Here is a 19100-nt window from a genome sequence, read left to right as displayed (position 1 = left end):
AAGCTTGTGTGCTGTTGATACTAATTTGGCTGTATTCAGAGCCTTTTAAAGGTGTGTGCAGATATCATCTCAGTGTAGTCACCAAAATGTAACAGAATGGAAGTCTTCAACATACGCAATTCTGCCTGATTCCCAAAAATTATGTGGTATAACATACTGGCAGGCCACAAAAAGCATTTAAACATTCTCAACTACAATAAGACAAGACCTTCTCTTAAGGAAATGATGACCAAATGAATTACCTTTGGTGCCACTCTTTCGGGTGGATATCCGCTCTAATCCAGATTACCCACATTTTGAATTCCCGCAGGCACCAGACTTCAACTTCCTGCTTTTTAGTTCTGCCATTTTAACAGACACCGGACTGCAGAAGGCACAACATGAGGGAAGCTATAATATTTTTCTTGGGCTGGGTGGGGAGAAATCAGCAACTCAGATTTGGTCTGGTGTCACAATTGTTAAGCGGAGTACCTGCCAATAAGTAACCAAGCCTGCAACTGTCGGTCACACAGTGCTTCTATAAAGCCCTACTTTGATAAGTGACCTTGTATAGACACAATGGGCGGGCTGCACAGAAGAAAATGCAGATTAAGATTTGTTTTTGATCATTTTATTTAATTATTTAATTTGTGAGGACTAAATACACATTGGAATACTTTTTTACTTGAGTTGGGTTTTTTCTCTCCAAAATTCACCCTCATTACACATTTGCTACTTGCAGTACTACGGACAGTTGTGAATCCTGCAGCACTACTCTTAAGTATACAAACACCACCAACCTGAACTGAAGAGTCACCCATGATAAACTTTGCTCCTTCGATAACAGCGAGGTATGAAAAACGAAGTTGATCTGCTGTTTGTATCAATCCCATCCTGTAATTCCTCATGTCCAAAAGCACCTTTTTGATGTCCACGGAGGAGGGGTCTTTCCTCTTGTCCATCTGTATAGAAAATTAACACAAACGTGATTTTCAAAGCGCAGTGCCAATAGGATTTTGCATCCATCCACATATGTTCTTCTCCCAAACCATACTGAAATCTGCCCATCTAGAATTACTGAAGTTCGACCAAACAACCTATGAAAATTAGACACTGACAATGGTGTGTCTCAAATGAACATTTAAATAAGTTTAAAACAAATCCTGATAGACACAATAGTAACTGTTTAGATAACATGTACAAAAGGCACCATAAATTGCATGGTATATTTAAAACAAGACAAATATTGCTTACTTTAACTACCACAAAACTTTACATTCACTTTTTTGCTCAGCTTCTCCGGAGAAACCAACTGGATCACTTAGTTCCGAAAAGCATGTAAAGGGTCCAAGTATTAAAATCTCTCAGTGCTTCCCACAAAAGTATGTGCTCTGGTGCAATAATGCTAAATACTTACACAGAACGAGACTTCCTAAAAGGGTATCGTGTTACTAAGTGTTTTCCCAGAATGTAAAGAACAAGCACCTGCTTATATCCCAGCTTAGCAACATGTGTACACACTTCCAAACCGCGGCTTTAATATTTAAAAGGGAAATGGCTATCGTATGTTAAATTTACTTTCTATTACTGTCTTCTTGAGTTCACATTTTCCCAAAACACTCGCCAAAAACTGTTCATGTATTCCAGTTGCTCCAATTATTGAAGCACTTCCAATCAGCAGCAACTATCGTTGTGGCTTACAACTTTGTCACTCCAAGCTGAACAAATCACTTCAACATGATCTCATTTTAATCCCCGAACAATGCGGAAACAAAAACGCCTGAGGTAACTGCAAATATCCGTACAAGACAATTACCTGCTTCAACCTTAACGTTTTTCACGATTCTACAGGACAAGCATGTAGACTACATCGCAGTAAGTGTAATACTGCATGTGATCGTCTTAAATGTTGAGAAAGGTACCCTCAAGTCACAAATAGTACACAGTGTATGTAAAACTATGTAATGATTACGTTTTTGCGAATTACAAAATATAATATTTGCTGCTGTAGTAGTATAAAATCTTTATTCGGCTGTGAAACCACAAAACAATACAACAGTATATCTAAGATAATACAAGTAATATCATTACAGAAAATCAGGAAAAGAAGATAATGTCAAATACATCAAAACTGGTGCCCACCGCAGTGCCTATATAAAGAAAATCTTCAGACAAATACTTTGGGATAAAGCTCATCAGAAGAGTTACCCTAGTGCAGAAACTTCTGTCTCCAAAAAGGCGCCAAATAATGCCACATGTAAGATCGAAGTACCGTTAGGCTGAGTAATTGCGCAAAATGTGGCGTAACAGTGCAATAAAACGAGTAACCCTTATGGTTCAATGATATGCTCTATATACGCAATCAGTGTTGGACAGGTGTCCCTGATAATTGCTGCCACGGAGTCCTAGGTTTATACATGATTATTATTAATTCCCCATAATTGTGCGCAGCCTAACAGAGGCTTAGATACCCCTATAAACAGTTCAGTTTGTAAAAGCTGGAGATGCAATAACACTGGTCTCCATGATCTGATATCATACGTAGGCTTCCGAGCTTTTGCTGCTATAAAACCAATTATTTTAAATATTTACACTAAAATGCATTTACCGTGAAAAGAATACTCATGTTATTGTGGCTGGATAACAGGTGACAAACCCCTACTACTCGTTCAAGACAGGAAGCATCACACACACTTCAATCTGTAGAAGGGGCAGGTTTACTCAAAGCACACAGTGTTGTATTGGACTCTCCCGCGCCTTCCCATCGCCTATGCATGTCAGCAAACTGATCACGTTCCAGGTCTCAGTCAGGTCAATCATGAGTCTGCCCCACTATGGCAGGATAGCCTGAATGGAGAGGGATTCACCCACAAAAGGTTCTGGACGGCACTTGTTCAAAACTGTCAACAAAATGTTGAATCTCAGCTCCAAAAAGCCAAAAAGGGATAAAATGTCATATTTGGCTCCAGCAAGCCAGGGAGACTATTTACACACACCTGCCAGACGTCTGCCCAACCAATCTCAGAGATACAGAATTCTGTCAGGGGCCAGATGCGATGTATAATTCAAGAGACCAGACAAAAGAGGGATCCAAAGGGCAGAGGGGAGAGAGGGATTCACACCTTAGAGAGGCATAGGGTAAAAAACTTGGGTGAATTCGGACGTAGAACGAGTAAGCGTAACAAGAGTTAGGCATAAGGGTAAGAAATACCCAAGGTCGTACCGACTCTACACAGTGACAACCCTACGATATACCGTGAGGGCCAGAGAAGGGAACGGAAACCTATTTTAAAGACACCAACACCTTCCTATTTGTCATACTATGCAAATGATGCTGGGTAAAAAGAAGACAAAAGGGGAGCCAAGGGAAATCGAGCATACGAAATATAAATATAAGGAACTGATGACGCAAGGGATAGGAATACAAACATGAATGAAGCCATGAAAGGAAGGATTGGAGAAATAAATAAAGTGCTTATAAAGATTACATCATGAAAAATCCAAAACTACAGAGGTGAGGAATGAAGAAAATGAAGAATGAATGGCGGGATCAAATTAGTGATTAATAAGAATAGAGCGAGTGAAAGTAGGGAAGAATAATTTAAGAAAACCGTGATAAAAGAGTTCGAGAAGGAATTAAGGAACTCAACAAAGCAAGGGAGAACTAAAGGGATGTAGCAGGAAAAAAGGAATTCTGGTAGGGAAGCATGTTCGAATCGGAAAATAAAGGAAGGAATGTACAAAAACCTGATGGAATAAAGTAGGTTTGTGATGCTTTCAAATGTGAAGGAAAGGACAATAAAAAAGGAAAGAAGGAAAGATATATAAATGAATGAATATATAAAAAGGGTAAAAGTTGCGGGAAAAAAATTTACTTCCCTTCAGTAATGGTATTTCTAGGGGACACATACTCTTCCCACAGATTCTCCATCATCTGACAACGAGGAAGAGTTTGATAGCAGGGAATAGCATCAAACCTTGAACGGTTTGGGAGCAGGACTGTTTAATCAAGGAACTGGGCAACCTCATCTCCTTACTATTGTTGTTTGTGTAGGTTTTTTTATGGGAAGACCTTGTAGGAGAGACTTCCCTTAGAGGTTACTTACCAGTAGGCCAAGGAGATTGCTGGGCCTTGGCCAAAATGAATATGCTACTTACCAGTATGCATCTGTTCTTGGCATGTAGGGCTGCTAACATTCATATCTGTAGCATAGATCGCCGCCTAGTGTTGGGTCCGGATGATTGCACATTGTTGTCCTGGAAGAGTCTTCGAAGTATCACGAGATAGGTGGCTCCTCCCCTGGACTACAGTGCGCATGGGCATCGACTCCATCCCCAGATTGTTTTTAGCCATTGTGGCAAAGATGGAGTTTAACAGTGAAAGTGATGGCCATGCTAGAGATAAAGTGTAAGAATAAAGTCTGCAGCCGCTACGGGCGCCGGGGAGGAGGGCGGGCGATATGAATGTTAGCAGCCCTACATGCCAAGAACAGATGCATACTGGTAAGTAGCATATTCAGTTCGAGGCATGTGGGCTGCTAAATTCATATCTGTAGCATAGAATACATAGCAGTCCCTCCATTAACGGCGCCGCCCGTGCCAGCTGCAGAAGTCTGAAAAAGTGTTTTAAGAACAGCCTGTCCTACAGCTGCCTGCTGTTTGGAATGCACATCCACACAGTAATGTTTGGTAAACGTATGTGGTGTAGACCATGTGGCTGCCCTACAAATGTCTTCCAAAGGAATGTTACCTAGGAATGCCATGGAGGCCCCCAACTTGCGTGTGGAGTGTGCCCTGGGGGGGACCGTTAAAGTGCGCTTAGCCTTCTGATAGCAAATCTGAATACACTTAACGATCCACCTGGCTATTCCTGCTTTGGAAATGGGGTTGCCTTTGTGCTGAGCTGCGAAGGCAACAAAGAGTTGCTGTGTCTTTCTAAAGGGTTGTGTTCTGTCAATGTAGTACATAAGCGCTCTTTTGACATCAAGCGTATGGAGCATCCTTTCTGCTACTGTTTCTGGGTTGGGAAAGAATGCGGGCAGTTCGATAGTTTGATTGACATGAAACTGCGACACCACCTTAGGGAGAAATTTGGGGTTAGTGCGCAGCACCACCCTGTTTGAATGAATCTGTATAAATGGCTCTTGGATGGTGAGCGCCTGTAGCTCACTAACACGTCGTAGAGACGTTATGGCAATGAGAAAAGCCACTTTCCATGTGAGGAACTGAAGTTCACATGAATGCAGAGGTTCAAATGGGGGACCCATCAATCTGGTGAGCACCACATTGAGGTTCCACACGGGAGCTGGCGGGGTCCTGGGAGGGATGACCCGCTTCAGCCCTTCCAGGAATGCTTTAATGGCAGGCACCCTAAAGACAGAGAGATGCTGCCTGTTTTGGAGGTAAGCCGCTATGGCGGATAAGTGTATCCTAATGGAAGCGTATGCTAGATTGCATTTGTAAAGATGCAACAGATAGCAGATGATATTAGGAATGGAGGCATCGAGCGGGTTAATAGCGTGCTCGGTACAGTAGATGACAAACCGCTTCCATTTTGCTGCATAGCAAGCTCTGGTAGTGGGCTTCTTTGCCTCCCGGATGATGTCCATGCATTCAGGGGGCAAATCAAGGTAGCCAAATTCTAAGACCTCAGGAGCCAGATCGAGCTGCTGCGGATCTGGGTGCTGAATGTCTCCACGGTTCTGCGTCAAGAGCCGGGGTGTGAGGTGCAGTCTTTGATGCGGTAAAGAACTAGAGACGTCCCACTACACTCAGCTGTTAAGAAACCACTTTATGGTGTATTTTCCCTATAACTCCAAATACCAACGGAATCCAAAAATATACATTCATTAAGCAACAGAATCATATGATATACAAATCACAAATCTTCTACAATATGTTTGTTGTATTAAAAACGGTACAGTTTATTACAAATCATTAAAAACAATTGAAGGTAACATAATTATAGTGCCATATAACAGATACAATTCTGGTTAAAAATTAACATTGTAAAATACACACAATTAAAAAAAAAAATATATGCAAAAATCACAGTTGTTGGGGTTGTCGACGCAGCGTTTCGGTGTATAACGTTACCACCTTCATCAGGACAAACAGTTCTGTGAATTAATTTTTACTGACCCTCTCATAATCAATTTGGAGGAAGTATTGGATCGATGTCATTCAATTAATCGTAGATCTGGTCTGTTTGTTTCCAGAATGATGTTCCTGTTCTTAATAACTCAGGAACTCAATGGTGAAGAGCGTGTTGCTGGAGTCGTTTCACTCGTGTGCGATCCGTCAGTAGTGACGGATCGCACACGAGTGAAACGACGAGAGGAGCTGCGAGGGGAGCAGGGAGGCCGATTACTTCCTAAAAGGTCAAATTGAAACAAAGACACTGTATAAAAGAAATCCCAATGCTGAGAACATAGTTGAAAGAATCCAGTTACGCTGCATTGAGGGCCATATAACCCCGATTTGTGGTGACTTTGTGCAATAATACGGTGGCCCCCCTCCAGCAACACGCTCTTCACCATTGAGTTCCTGAGTTATTAAGAACAGGAACATCATTCTGGAAACAAACAGACCAGATCTACGATTAATTGAATGACATCGATCCAATACTTCCTCCAAATTGATTATGAGAGGGTCAGTAAAAATTAATTCACAGAACTGTTCGTCCTGATGAAGGTGGTATCGTTATACACCGAAACGCTGCGTCGACAACCCCAACAACTGTGATTTTTGCATATATTTAAAAAAAAATGGTGTGTATTTTACAATGTTAATTTTTAACCAGAATTGTATCTGTTATATGGCACTATAATTATGTTACCTTCAATTGTTTTTAATGATTTGTAATAAACTGTACCGTTTTTAATACAACAAACATATTGTAGAAGATTTGTGATTTGTATATCATATGATTCTGTTGCTTAATGAATGTATATTTTTGGATTCCGCTGGTATTTGGAGTTATAGGGAAAATACACCATAAAGTGGTTTCTTAACAGCTGAGTGTAGTGGGACGTCTCTAGTTCTTTACTCTTATACTCCTTGTCCCTAATTACTTTTCTAAAGAGACCTCCCTCTTGTTTTTACGTCTTTGATGCGGTACCACAGAGAGTTCGAGGAACGTGGTGTACCACGGTTGTCGCGCCCAGGTTGGAGCAACTAGGATGAGTGTCATCGAGTGTTGCCTTAGCTTTCTTGCCACCAGCGGAATGAGAGGCGCTGGGGGAAAAGCGTACGCAAATCTGCCTGACCAGTTCATCCATATCGCATTGCCCTGCGACTGTGGGTGAGGGAACCTGGCGGCAAAGCTTTGGCATTTTGCGTTTTCCTCCGTGGCAAACAGGTCTATCTCTGGATGACCCCACTGCTGGAAGTACGGGTGGAGTACTGATGGATGTATCTCCCACTCGTGCATTTGGTGGCTGTACCTGCTGAGCAGGTCCGCCATCTGATTGTCCGTGCCCGGGAGGTGTTCCGCCATGAGGAAGATGTTCCTCTGAATGGCCCACTTCCACATGCTCTGAGCCAGATGAGACAACTGTGGAGAGTGCGTACCTCCCTGCTTTTGAATGTAGTACATGGCTGTCATGTTGTCCGTCCGGATCAACACGACTTTGTTGCACAGATGCACTTTGAAGGACTTGAGTGCCATGAAGATTGCCATCAGTTCCAAGTAGTTGATGTGCATCTTCTTTTGTTGCGTTGTCCATAGTCCCTGCACCGTATAGTGGAGCACATGAGCCCCCCATCCTAGGAGAGACGCGACCGTTGTTAAGAGTAATCTGTGGCACAGGCTCCTGGAACGGTCGGCCCTTGCAAAGGTTGTGTGGATTCCACCAATGCAGAGAGTTGTATGCCCGACCCGTCACCAACACTAGGTCGTTTAGTTGTCCTTGAGCCTGAGTCCACTGATGCGCTAAGCATTCTTGGAGCGGACGCATATGGAGTCTCGCGTGCGGGACTATGAAGATGCAGGAGGCCATCATGCCTATCAACTGCATGAACACTCTCGCTGGGAGTGAGTGTTGTGGTCTGAACTTTTGGATCAGCGACTGGATGTTGGTGATCCTCGCTGGGTTTGGCTGAGCTGTGGCAGCCAGAGTATTGATAGTCGCGCCTAAATACTGCCGCACATGGGCTGGCTGGAGGTGTGACTTCGGGTAGTTCAGTGTAAATCCTAGACTGTGAAGGAGGTGAATGGTGTGGGTCATGTCGGCGGCGCACTGCTGGGCTGACTTTGCGTGCACGAGCCAGTCGGCCAGATAAGGGTAGACATGTATACTCTGTCTCCGAAGGTGTGCCGCCACTGTCGCCAGACATTTTGTGAACACTCTGGGAGAAGTGGTCACTCCGAAGGGGAGCACCTTGAACTGGTAATGCCTGTTTTGGATGGTGAACCTGAGGTACTTTTTGTGGGAGGGGTGGAGTGGTATGTGAAAGTAAGCATCTTTGAGGTCCAAGGTTGCGAGGAAGTCTCCCTGTTGTAACAAGGGAAGAACCTGCTGCAGTGTCAACATGTGAAAGTGTTCCGAAAGAATGTACTGGTTTAAGGGGCGGAGGTCCAGAATCGGTCTGAGCGAGCCGTCCTTCTTTGGGATTAAGAAGTACAGGGAATAAACCCCTGTGCCTTCCTCCTCCACCGGCACGAGCTCTATTGCGCCTTTTTGCAGCATCACTAGAACCTCCTGCTGCAATAAGTGCAAGTGCTCTGCTGACATAGGACGGTGTTTTGGGGGCATGGGTGGTGGGGTGGATGTCAGTTCTAAACAATAGCCGAACTGGATAAGTTTCCTGACCCACCTGTCTGTGGTGATGGACTTCCAGACGGGCAGGAACTGTTGGAGTCTTCCCCCGACAGGTGTTGGATGGTCGGGGGCAGTGACAGGGAGTCACTGTTTGTTGGCGGCAGAGGTACGGGACCTGTTGTTGCCTCTGCCTCTACCCTTGGCACTGTTTCCTCTGTATCCACCTCTGCCCTGCTTGCTGTAGGAGGATTGTGCGCCACTTTTATTGAATGGCGTCTGCTGCGACATGTGCCCTCTGTTAACACCTCGAGTGCCTGAGCGACGAAAAGTGTTCCCTCTAAATTGTTGTGACTGGAGAGCTCCCATGGACTTGGCAGTCTCGGTATCCTTTTTAATCTTCTCCAGGGTGGTGTCCACCTCTGGGCCAAACAACCTGTCTGGATTAACGGGTTGGTTGAGGATAGTAGTTTGTATCTCTGGCTTGAACCCCGAGATGCGGTGCCATGCCGGACGCCTCAACTTCACACTAGTGTTGATCGCTCTCGCTGCTGTGTCTGCAACATCTAGCGCACACTTTATAGCAGCGTTGGAGATGAGCTTCCCCTCTTGGATAAGCATTTCAGCTCCCTCTTTAAACTGGTCTGGGAGGTGTTGTAACAGCTGCTCTAGGGTGTCGTAGTGTGCCCTATCGTATCTGGCCAACAGAGCTTGCGTGTTTGAGATGCGCCATATGTTGGCCGCCTGAGCTGCTACCCTCTTCCCAGATGCCTCCAGCACTTTTGACTCTGTCTGGGGGAGGAGCTTCACCCGTCGTCTGGGAGTTTTCCCTCTTGCAGGCATTAGAGACCACCAAAGAGTCCAAAGGCAACTGGCCCAGTATGTAGGTGGGGTCGCCAGGTGCCGGTCTGTATTTCTTCTCGATGCGTGGGTTTACCACCCGGGATCTTGTGGGTTCCTTAAAAATGTCTGCCGCATGCTTAAGGGCCCCTTTCAACATGGGGAGAGTCTTGACAGTTTTTTCAGCAGTAGAGAAAGTGTCAAAAAGGAAGTCCACTTCTACGGGGTCAGCATGCATCTCCACCTTATGGTTTGCAGCTGCCCTTTCGATTAAGGCATTAAACGCTGCAGAGTCCTCAGTGGGGGACTGTTTCACGTGAAAGACCTGTGGATCCTGGACTGTCTGCTGGTCCCCTTGATCACCAGTATCCATCCATGATTCCTGCTGCTCATCAGGCTCTGTATGAGCAGGGAAGCTGTACTCCTCATCTTGGTCACCTCCATCCCCATCTGAGTACCTGGGTGAAGGTGTGGCACTCCGCCTATGCTGAGGAAGAATCTGTTCCACCAGAACGGGGGTGTCTGCCGCAGGCTTTTTACGTTTCAGAGGAATTGTAAAGGACTGCAAAGGTCGCGAAGTAATCTTCCGTTTGTAGAGCGTGAGTTTGCCGGTGTCGGCATCGATGAAATGCTCCGACCGTTCAACCAAAGGTTGTCGAGGACCCACGGACCCAGCCGGTGGAGTGGACGTCGACGCGGTGTCTTTGGGCACCGACCGCGGTGCAAAGGCCTTCGGCACCACCTTAGGCGGCAACGTGTAGACGAGCGGTGCCGATGAGGCCTTCGGTGCGTCTTGTAGCTTCGGCGCGGAAGGAGTCTTTGGGTCCGATGCTGAAGCCTGGACCTTAAGGTGCTTGAGGGAGTCCGAGACCTGCTTCGTAAAGGAAGCTGACGGTTTCGTCGATCCGACTGATGTCCGTGGTCCGCCCCCTGGGGAAGACCCGAGCGTCGCCGACTTGTGGGTGTCCGGTCGAGGAGCACTCGTGACCGGTGCGTCCGTTACACTGTCCACTACCGTAGACGTTGATGCCGATGGCTTCGGATCGATCGGTTTCCCTTTAGGGGTCACGGCCCCAGACCTCGGCTCTGCGGCCTTCACCGACTTTGCGTCGACGGGCCCCTTGGTCTTCGGCGCGACAGACTTTCCCGATGCAGGAACGGCAGTCTTCTTGGGCGTCGGCTTGTCTCCCTTGGTAGACTCCGACCCGATGGGCTTCTTTGAGCTTGGCTCCGCAACCACCTTCGGCACCTTAGCCTGGTCTGCAGCGAGCGCTTGTTTAGGGGCCCCCGAAGACGACGGCGTTGGCACCGGAGCGGACGTCTTCGGTTTCGATGGCGTATCGGCCATCTTTGTTTTCACCGGTACCGAGGGTTTCGGTTTCGTTTTCTGTAATGGCGGCTCCGCGGAGGTGTCCGTAGCCGAGCCGGAAGGCGGGGCCGTGGATCGAGGTGTAAGGTCGTGGGTAAGGCCGCGTGGCGATCCCGTGACCTGAGCCTTCGTGAGAGTACGAACGGGGCATAGCTCATCCTCCGAGCTATCTTCCATGGCCCCATATGCTTCGTCGTCGTCCCCTACCTTCGACGATTTCTTCAATGTCGGGACTGTGGTCGTCAGCTCCATCTTCGGACTCGACCTCCATCGGGGTAGGGGAAATCTGCAGGTGACGCACTTGTTCATCTTCCGCGGGGTTGTCAAAGATGTCCACCGGTGCTGGAGCCGATCGCTGGGCCTCAAGGCGCGCCACGCGCCGAAGCTTGATGTTTTTTTTTCGATCGAAATCTGGAACAGGCCATACAGTTGGCCTCGTCGTGGTCCGGCGACAGGCACTTGTTGCACACAGGATGGACGTCGATGTGTGGGTACTTGGATCCACATACGGGACATTTCTTGAACGGACTCCGTTCCATGCCGTTGAAGTCTTGCTGCGTCGACTAGGCCCCGATCACCGAAGAGTCTCACGACCCCCCGGATATCCGACTCTACGAGCTGGAAGATAGACGGGCCGAACGCGAACAATACTGACGGTGCAAAGAAGGCCTTTTGGCCTTGAAAAAGTTCCTATCGAACAGGAGATGTCGAAATCACATCCGAACCCAATGGCGGAAAAAAACAATCTGGGGATGGAGTCGATGCCCATGCGCACTGTAGTCCAGGGGAGGAGCCACCTATCTCGTGATACTTCGAAGACTCTTCCAGGACAACAATGTGCAATCATCCGGACCCAACACTAGGCGGCGATCTATGCTACAGATATGAATTTAGCAGCCCACATGCCTCGAACACATGTCTCCCTGCTTACACTAGGCCTTCAGGTACATGCAGGAATAAAAATCAAAACCTACAATGCCATGCTCTGATCCGAGGCACCATGTGCCCCTGTCGCGTGGATCTGAATGGACAGCTTCAAGCAGTATCCGCGACAAGGCTTAAAACCTGAAAAATCTGGAGAAGACATTTGACCATGTGTCTGTCTAGTATAGAGGAATTCTGTTGGTGAGTGATCGAAAGAGAGCACCGGACTTGCGTAACAACTTTGCTATCTAATATTCACCGGCGTCAAGGATGAAGCTGCATAGCACCACATAATAGAGCTTGAGAATTATTTCTAAAGAAAAGATTTTCCAGACCAGTCTGAGAAGACAAGATGAGGAATCCACAGGAAGATGTATCCAACCACATGGTAGAAGAAAGTAAGGTCAATGAATCTGAAGATATTAGTGAGGGAAGAAGGGCATACAAAAAGGCGAGAATAGGTGAATGAAGAAAGGAAATGAGAATTAACGAAAGAATGAAGCACTAAAGGGGGAAGAGGTAGGGAAGGAAGGAACAAGAGGAAAGGGATTAAATGTGGTCTTGATGGTAAGTTTGGAACCAGTTCCCGAGTCATAAACCAACAACATTTCATCTCGGCCTGAACATTTTATTGGTGACATCAATATACCAAGTTCAAAAGCACTTAGAGACATTCTGAATACTAATACTAAAAATAATGATTGTTAGATTTAAAGAAATGTCCTGCGGGAAAGGAACATGTTGGCACAGAATTAAGTAAGAGGTATCCACCGTTCTTTTTTGTTCTTGTGTTGGATTACTCTATGCGCGAACAAAATGGATAAGTGATGGTTCCCCTCTCATTCCTAACAGACAAGTCTCTCTCTGTCTCTCTCTCACGGTACTTGCTCAAAATCCCCAACTCCCCCAATGTTAAAAAGCATTAGCATTTGATGCTTGTAAAGCGTGCAGAGAGGGTATGCTGTATGCATTAACAAGTTACTTACCTTCAGTAACGCTCTTTCCAGTCGATACTTGAACCATGGATTCCTCACATTTAGAATACCAGCAGGCTCCAGACTTGAGCAAGAGAGTTTTTCAGTAATGTGTTGACTGGTTGCACCATGAGGACCCCTAGGTGACTCTGCGCCTTCCTCGAAAGTGAAGTGTGGGCGCCTCAAGTAAGTGCTACCCCTGCCTACTGCGGTCAGTTTTTTCTTAATCTTTTTCCTTCTTCCTTCTTTCCTTTACTCTCAGACGCATAGCACTTGAACAAACTGTAGTCAACAGTGGGCCGAAATCTAACTAGATTGAACATTATGATACTCAGTAGTCCACTCCACAGAACAGGATGTGGAAGGGGAGTGAGAAACATGAAGTTAGAGTATCCAACAGAAAGAGCATTCCATTACCGAAGGTAAGCAACCTGTTCTTCAGGTGGATACTTCTAAATTCAGATTCCACACATTTAAAAATCAATCAATACCACAGCAATACTTCCCAAACGGGGAAGTTATGAAGAATGGACTTACATTATGACTTCTTGCAGGACTGAGAAGTCAAAATGACCGTTCCATCGGACCTGAATGTCAAGGCAGTAGTATTTTGTGAACGTGTGCACTGATACTCATGTCGCAGCCTGGCACATGTCCACCACTGCAACCACTTACCAATGCCTGGTCCTGGTGGAATGAGCCTATAGGACTTCAGGGAGTTGCTCCTTGGCCCATCTTGACAGGGACCTTTCCTACATGGTCTTCGGTGTCTTTGTCCCAGAGAATCCCACAGAGAGTTATTCATTTACTTGATGATCTTTTGTGCTATCAGTGTAGAAACTCAAAGTCTTATTAGGGTCAAGCAGGAGAAGCCTTGGCTCCTATCAGAAGGGATAGGTGGCACAAAAATACATTGGCAAAGTGATAGTAGCTGACATAAAAGGTGTCACAACTTTAGGGAAGAAGCACTATTTTGCCTCGTCAGAATGTAGAATAGGCCAATTGAATGGAGGGCGCCAAACGTTTACTCATTCTGCGCTCAGAGGTGTGGGCAAGCATGAGAACTATTTTGAGCATCAGTAGATGCTGAGATCAACTGTGCATTGACTCAAAAGGCATCCTCATACGAAATGTTAACACTAACTTAAAGTTCCATGTGGCATGACTAAGGGCTTCGGAGGAAGAATGAGGCTACATTACTCAAAACTAACAAGTGGATTAAATAAGTATTTTAGATCAAGTAAAAACAAAAAGGAAGAAAGGGGCAACAGATAACATTGCAAGCCTTCCCTGGGTCAACAATAGTACAAGCTCATACGACTGTTTGACCTGCAGAAGTCTGGCATTGCGAGCACAACCAGGCAACAAATTTCTACCAGTGCCCAGAATAGATAGATTTGTCAAAGAGCACTTGGCTAAAAGGTTGATATCAAATAACTAGAGATTAAAACCTCCCAGGCCATTTTGGGCTGATGGAGATGACTCCGGCCTGGTTCATCCTGCATGACCAATCCATCCTGCTTTTTCGGAGAACGCGAGGCACGAGAGGTAGTATTGGAAATGCATACATGAGACAAGTCTCCCTTTTAAGTCAGAATGCATTTCCCAGTGACTTTCTTGGAGGAAACAGCAGGGCACAGTAACTGGGCACTTTGTGTTCTCAATGGCGGTGAACAGTTGTAAAAAGGGCGTTCCCCACTGACAGCAGACGCTTCTTGCCACCTCAAGATGGAGTGGCCAAGGTCACGCAGGCACTTGTCTGGCACCTCAGATGATCCACAGCTAAGTGCTACAAATACTACAACGTGATTAATAATTTACATGTTACCATCTCCCCTTATTCTGCCCAAGCCACACTTGACTTTCCTCAACAGCAGGTTTATGACTGCACATCACGAAGATACAACTTTGATTGCATTAGATTTATTTACAGATCATTGTTTTCAGGTGCGATTGTTCAATAATATGAATCAAACTATACCAGGACCATGAGCCCCAGCATACACTGATGTGTAGACACATATGAATGGAGTCTATCTGAAACAAGTCAGTGACCGTGACTCTACATGCTGTAGAGTGGGATTCTTTAAAGGGTATGCCCGGTTTTGGATTCCCATCTCTGCCGTAAAGAAAATAGTCACTTCTTGTGAAGTCGCAGGCATCCAAAGGTTATATGATGTCACTTCCTGTGATTTTATCGAGTCAAAGGGATTGTGATGTCACCTTCTGTGGCATGATGTGGTGTCAAAGAGCATGTGCAGTTTACTTCCATTGGCCCTGGCATTTTGGTTTGTCAACTGGCATAGGTAATGCACAGGCCCATTGAATGATTGGCAAAACTTATGTGGCCGATGTGATGGATATCCAGCCGTTTAGGGGATGTAGTATCCTACCTCTAAAGCTGAAAGGGGGCAGTTAAAGTGACTTGGCAGACACTTAGGCAGGCGGGACAGAGTTAAAGGAGAGCAGTACCTACTGGAGAGAATAACCTTGGCTGCCACCACAACAGAAACAGGACTGGTTTTGCTTTTGCTGCAAGCAATGCTTTGTAATGTACAATACAACACAATGGTCCAGCACTCTCCACAGAAAGCAATAGTAAACAAATGAAATTTAATATAGGTAAACAAAGCACTTAGTTAATATACTATAATCTATATACTATTGGTGATTGTATAACAAATTCCTATGTACCTTTAATTTTCCATTTAGATTTTCTCCTATGTTGATAGTCAGTTTATACAAGATGATTATTTTGTTCTAGGAATACGTTATCCAATGATCCAGTTAGTACCCAGGGATAGCCACCTAATACAATCACCAATAGTATATAGATTATAGTATATTAACTACGTGCTTTAGGTTTACCTATATTGATTATAAGGTGCTGTCATCAATGAACGTTTTATTATCGCAAGTGGAGATTGAAGGAATAACCAGCATAGTCAAACTCACCACTTCTTGGTAAGCAAAGTGAATGTTTAAATATAGATAGGAGTAGCTCTTCCGTATGAAAGGTCACCCCCAATATAAAAGTGTTTGTTCAGGAATAACCCTCATTTATATCAAGATAAGGTTCTTCTTTTTCCCTCATTTACGTTCAAGAAAAGGTTCTTTTTTCCATCATTTAAGGAAACAATGTGATAACATTTGTTAGTAGGTGAATTAGGTCGATATACTTGGAGAGAATATGTTGATTTTAACTAACTCTGTATAGAAGACACTGAATCCACTTGTAATTATTGTTTATTAGTACGTGTTTTTAAACTTGTAAATAGCAGTGTGTATAATATGTATTTTTTGTATATTTGTTTGTAGCCCTGAAGAAGTTCTTTTGGACGAAACGCGTTGGCTACGTTTTGTATGAAGAAAAAGAATAAAAGAACTTTTAAAGCCCACTGAACGGATTCTAAAAATTTAATTTGTTTACTATTGCTTTCTGTGGAGAGTGCTGAACCATTGTGTTGTATTGTAAATTGTGGGTATATACTTTTGTAAGCTTAGGGGTATGTGGCTTCAGGTCCTCGGCACCCAGATCCTATAAATACATAAGACTAAATTACAGCTAAGTGCGGTCACTATTGCCCCATACCTTGGATTTTCCGTTGTTGCTGTTTCAATGCTTTGTAATGTGTTAAATCGGTGCACCCCCTGATAATGAATGTGTGTAAGAATCTCTGATACAGCCATACTAGCCCCTTTGCTAGCCCCATTGGCCGCACAACCTAAGATCGTCCGAAAGCAAGGGGATCTTTGAGTGTCCGCGATATATTTCTTGCCTCCCACCAAAGAAATCAGTTAGAGAATTAATTGAGGAACCCCTTAAACAACTTTCCATTTCCTTCCCATCCTCACCTCCATGGGATGAGCTGTGGCACAAAGCAGGCAGAAATGTTCACGTTTTCTTGGATAGGAAGGAAGGAGACATATGGAGCAGAAATATCTAATCATAACGTACCCCCACTGAAAATAACTCTTGGTATGAATCAACAGTACGGTCTAGGCATATAAACATTTCTGAAACAGTAGGTTGGACTCCTTAACGGGGGCAGGAGAAATCCCGTTTCCGATAATGGTACCTATGACCTAGATTGTTTGAATAACTTGGAAAATAAATTGAAGCAGAAATGAGATTATGATAAATGCTAAACAATGGTCTGCTTTTCCGAATTGGTATGAGGAAGCAATCAAACACGAATATGAATCTCAAGTCTACGGTATCAAAAAGACTCGGGAGAGGCTGGAATACCCAATAGACCACCTTTGACAACGTCAGGTCTGTTTCTACTCACTCACCTGCCTGCTATCTGTTTCCCCAGAGCCGCAAGAGAAGGAGTGCAAGAACTAAGGTAAGGCAGAGTTGTTTTTGGATATTTTCTCTACTCCAGCTGATAATGCTGGGGTGCCCAGTGGAAGCACCAAGAAACGTGGCAGCACTAGCAGGACTACCGGCACATAAAGCACAAAGAGGCACAATGAAAGCAAGCACTGCAAGCACCCGGCAGTAGAGCATTAGAAGGCGGCGCATGAGCGACTTGATGAGAAGCAGAATCCCTTATTTGTGGAGAGGTCTAGATCAAGAGTGGCAGAGACTTTTTTTTTTTTTGCTTTTTTTTGGGGGGGGAGGAGCCAAGCTCGCGTCCGAGATGGCCGCGTTTTAGCTCGGCTCCGATCACTCTCCTGTCTGCAACAAATATCCTGTACTTTATCCTGCCCCGGGAAGTATTCCACGATGTGCAGTGGAACGACGATAATTCACAGGCACTTACCGTTTGCTCCGGTGATTCCTGGGTGCCACGGATCCTGAGTTACGCCCCTGTCTGCTTCGGGGCCTCAGGAGCGGCCGGGCCTGGCACTCCTTGGCGGCGCCCGGGCTGGACGGGGCGCGGTGGCCGGCCCTTGGTGGTGGTGTGGAGTCGATCGGAGGGGCCGATGTGCTAATAGACCGATTGCGGCCTCCCGGGCCTGGTCCGGCGGTTCTGCTGCCTGGTGTTGGGGAGCTGACTTCCATGGACGGGGTTAACCGTGCATCTGGCTCGTCCCCCCTTTGTTCTCCGGCCCGGCCATTTTAAGTGCCTCCGCCCGGACTCGGAGAACGGTGCCGGCGGCGTGTGGGGTGCCGGCGCATCGCCTTCTTCTGGTGGCTCCCCTTCCTGCCCTGGTGGCACTTCCACTGGTGGTTGCCGGTGTCCTGTTTTGCCCCGCTGATATCCGGGCGGGGGTCGGTGTTCCCAGCGGCCCCGCCGGGCTTCTAAGATGGCGACCGGCCCCATGATTCTCGACCTTGCGGGGACCGGCGATGCGGGTCCGCGGCACGTTTGCTGAATACTGTAAAGGTGAGCCTACACTCCGCGACATCCTTGCCGCCCTGCGCTCCTGGGGGGCATCCATGCCCGCACCGACCGCTATCCTGGAGGGGGGTCCCTTTGTTGGGCCGGCCGGACCCCCCTCGGTTTGTGCGGCTTCATCTCTGTTGTGTGCTGCTGGAACTTTCCTTGGGGTCGTGGACCTGGAGGCTGCTGTTGGTGTGGATGTACGGGGGTCTGCTGCCCTTCTTCGTCCTGTGCCTCCTTCTGCTCAGGAGGTTCCCCGGCTGGATACTGTCTGGACCGACCTCGATGGGTCTCCTTTTCCTCTTTTGCCTCACATGGCCGTACGAAGATCCTGTGACGGTGCCGCTGGACCGGCTTTCTCCGTATTCTCATCGGAACTTTGCCTGCTTTGCTTGAAGTGGTTACTGTACTTTCTGGATAATCCGGGTCACGATCGCTACAACTTGAGTGTATTTTTGATTCGACTCCCTGTTATTCACCTCCTGTTTTCAGTGATCTGGTTCCTGGTGCGCTGGACGATTACAGTTTGCGAAAAACGAGGACAGGGTTGAGCTGATCTTGCCGCTGTGGACTGTTATTTTGTGGTATGGTTGGGTGATCCGTTCATAATTGTATGATTATGTTTGATACATCTTTACGTTCCGAGAGCTTCTCCGTGTGTTTATTATCTTCCCGTGGGATCTGAATATTTTCGGGCGGGGGGGTGGGAGCTGCAGGGGTTTTGATTATGTGGCTCCTCTCCCGCTGTTTTTTCCCTGTTTTCCCTTTCCCCCCCCCTTTTTAATCTAAGTGATTCTTTCTTTCTTATATTTCTCTATATTTCAGGTTCTAATTAGGGCGACAGGCACGCTGCTGGGGGGTAGGCCATAGCCTTCTGCAGGGGTGCAGGGTGGGCCGTGCGGGGTGGTGGGGGGGTCTGTTT

General features: G+C 46.2%; 1 protein-coding gene across 1 annotated transcript in view; it reads right to left on the bottom strand.

Moving 5' to 3' along the window:
• PTPN1 (protein tyrosine phosphatase non-receptor type 1) overlaps positions 1–19100 on the bottom strand; it is a 375455-nt gene that overhangs the window by 47553 nt on the left and 308802 nt on the right. Inside the window, exon 7 of the mRNA XM_078652036.1 lies at positions 780–941. Coding sequence (XP_078508162.1) covers positions 780–941 — 162 coding nt within the window. The remainder of the gene's footprint in view (positions 1–779; positions 942–19100) is intronic.

This window comes from Lissotriton helveticus, chromosome 7 (genome assembly GCF_964261635.1).
Source record: "Lissotriton helveticus chromosome 7, aLisHel1.1, whole genome shotgun sequence".
Lineage (NCBI taxonomy): Eukaryota > Metazoa > Chordata > Amphibia > Caudata > Salamandridae > Lissotriton > Lissotriton helveticus.
The sequence above is the reverse complement of the archived record's forward strand: the minus strand, read 5'-3'. Positions and strand labels throughout refer to the sequence as shown.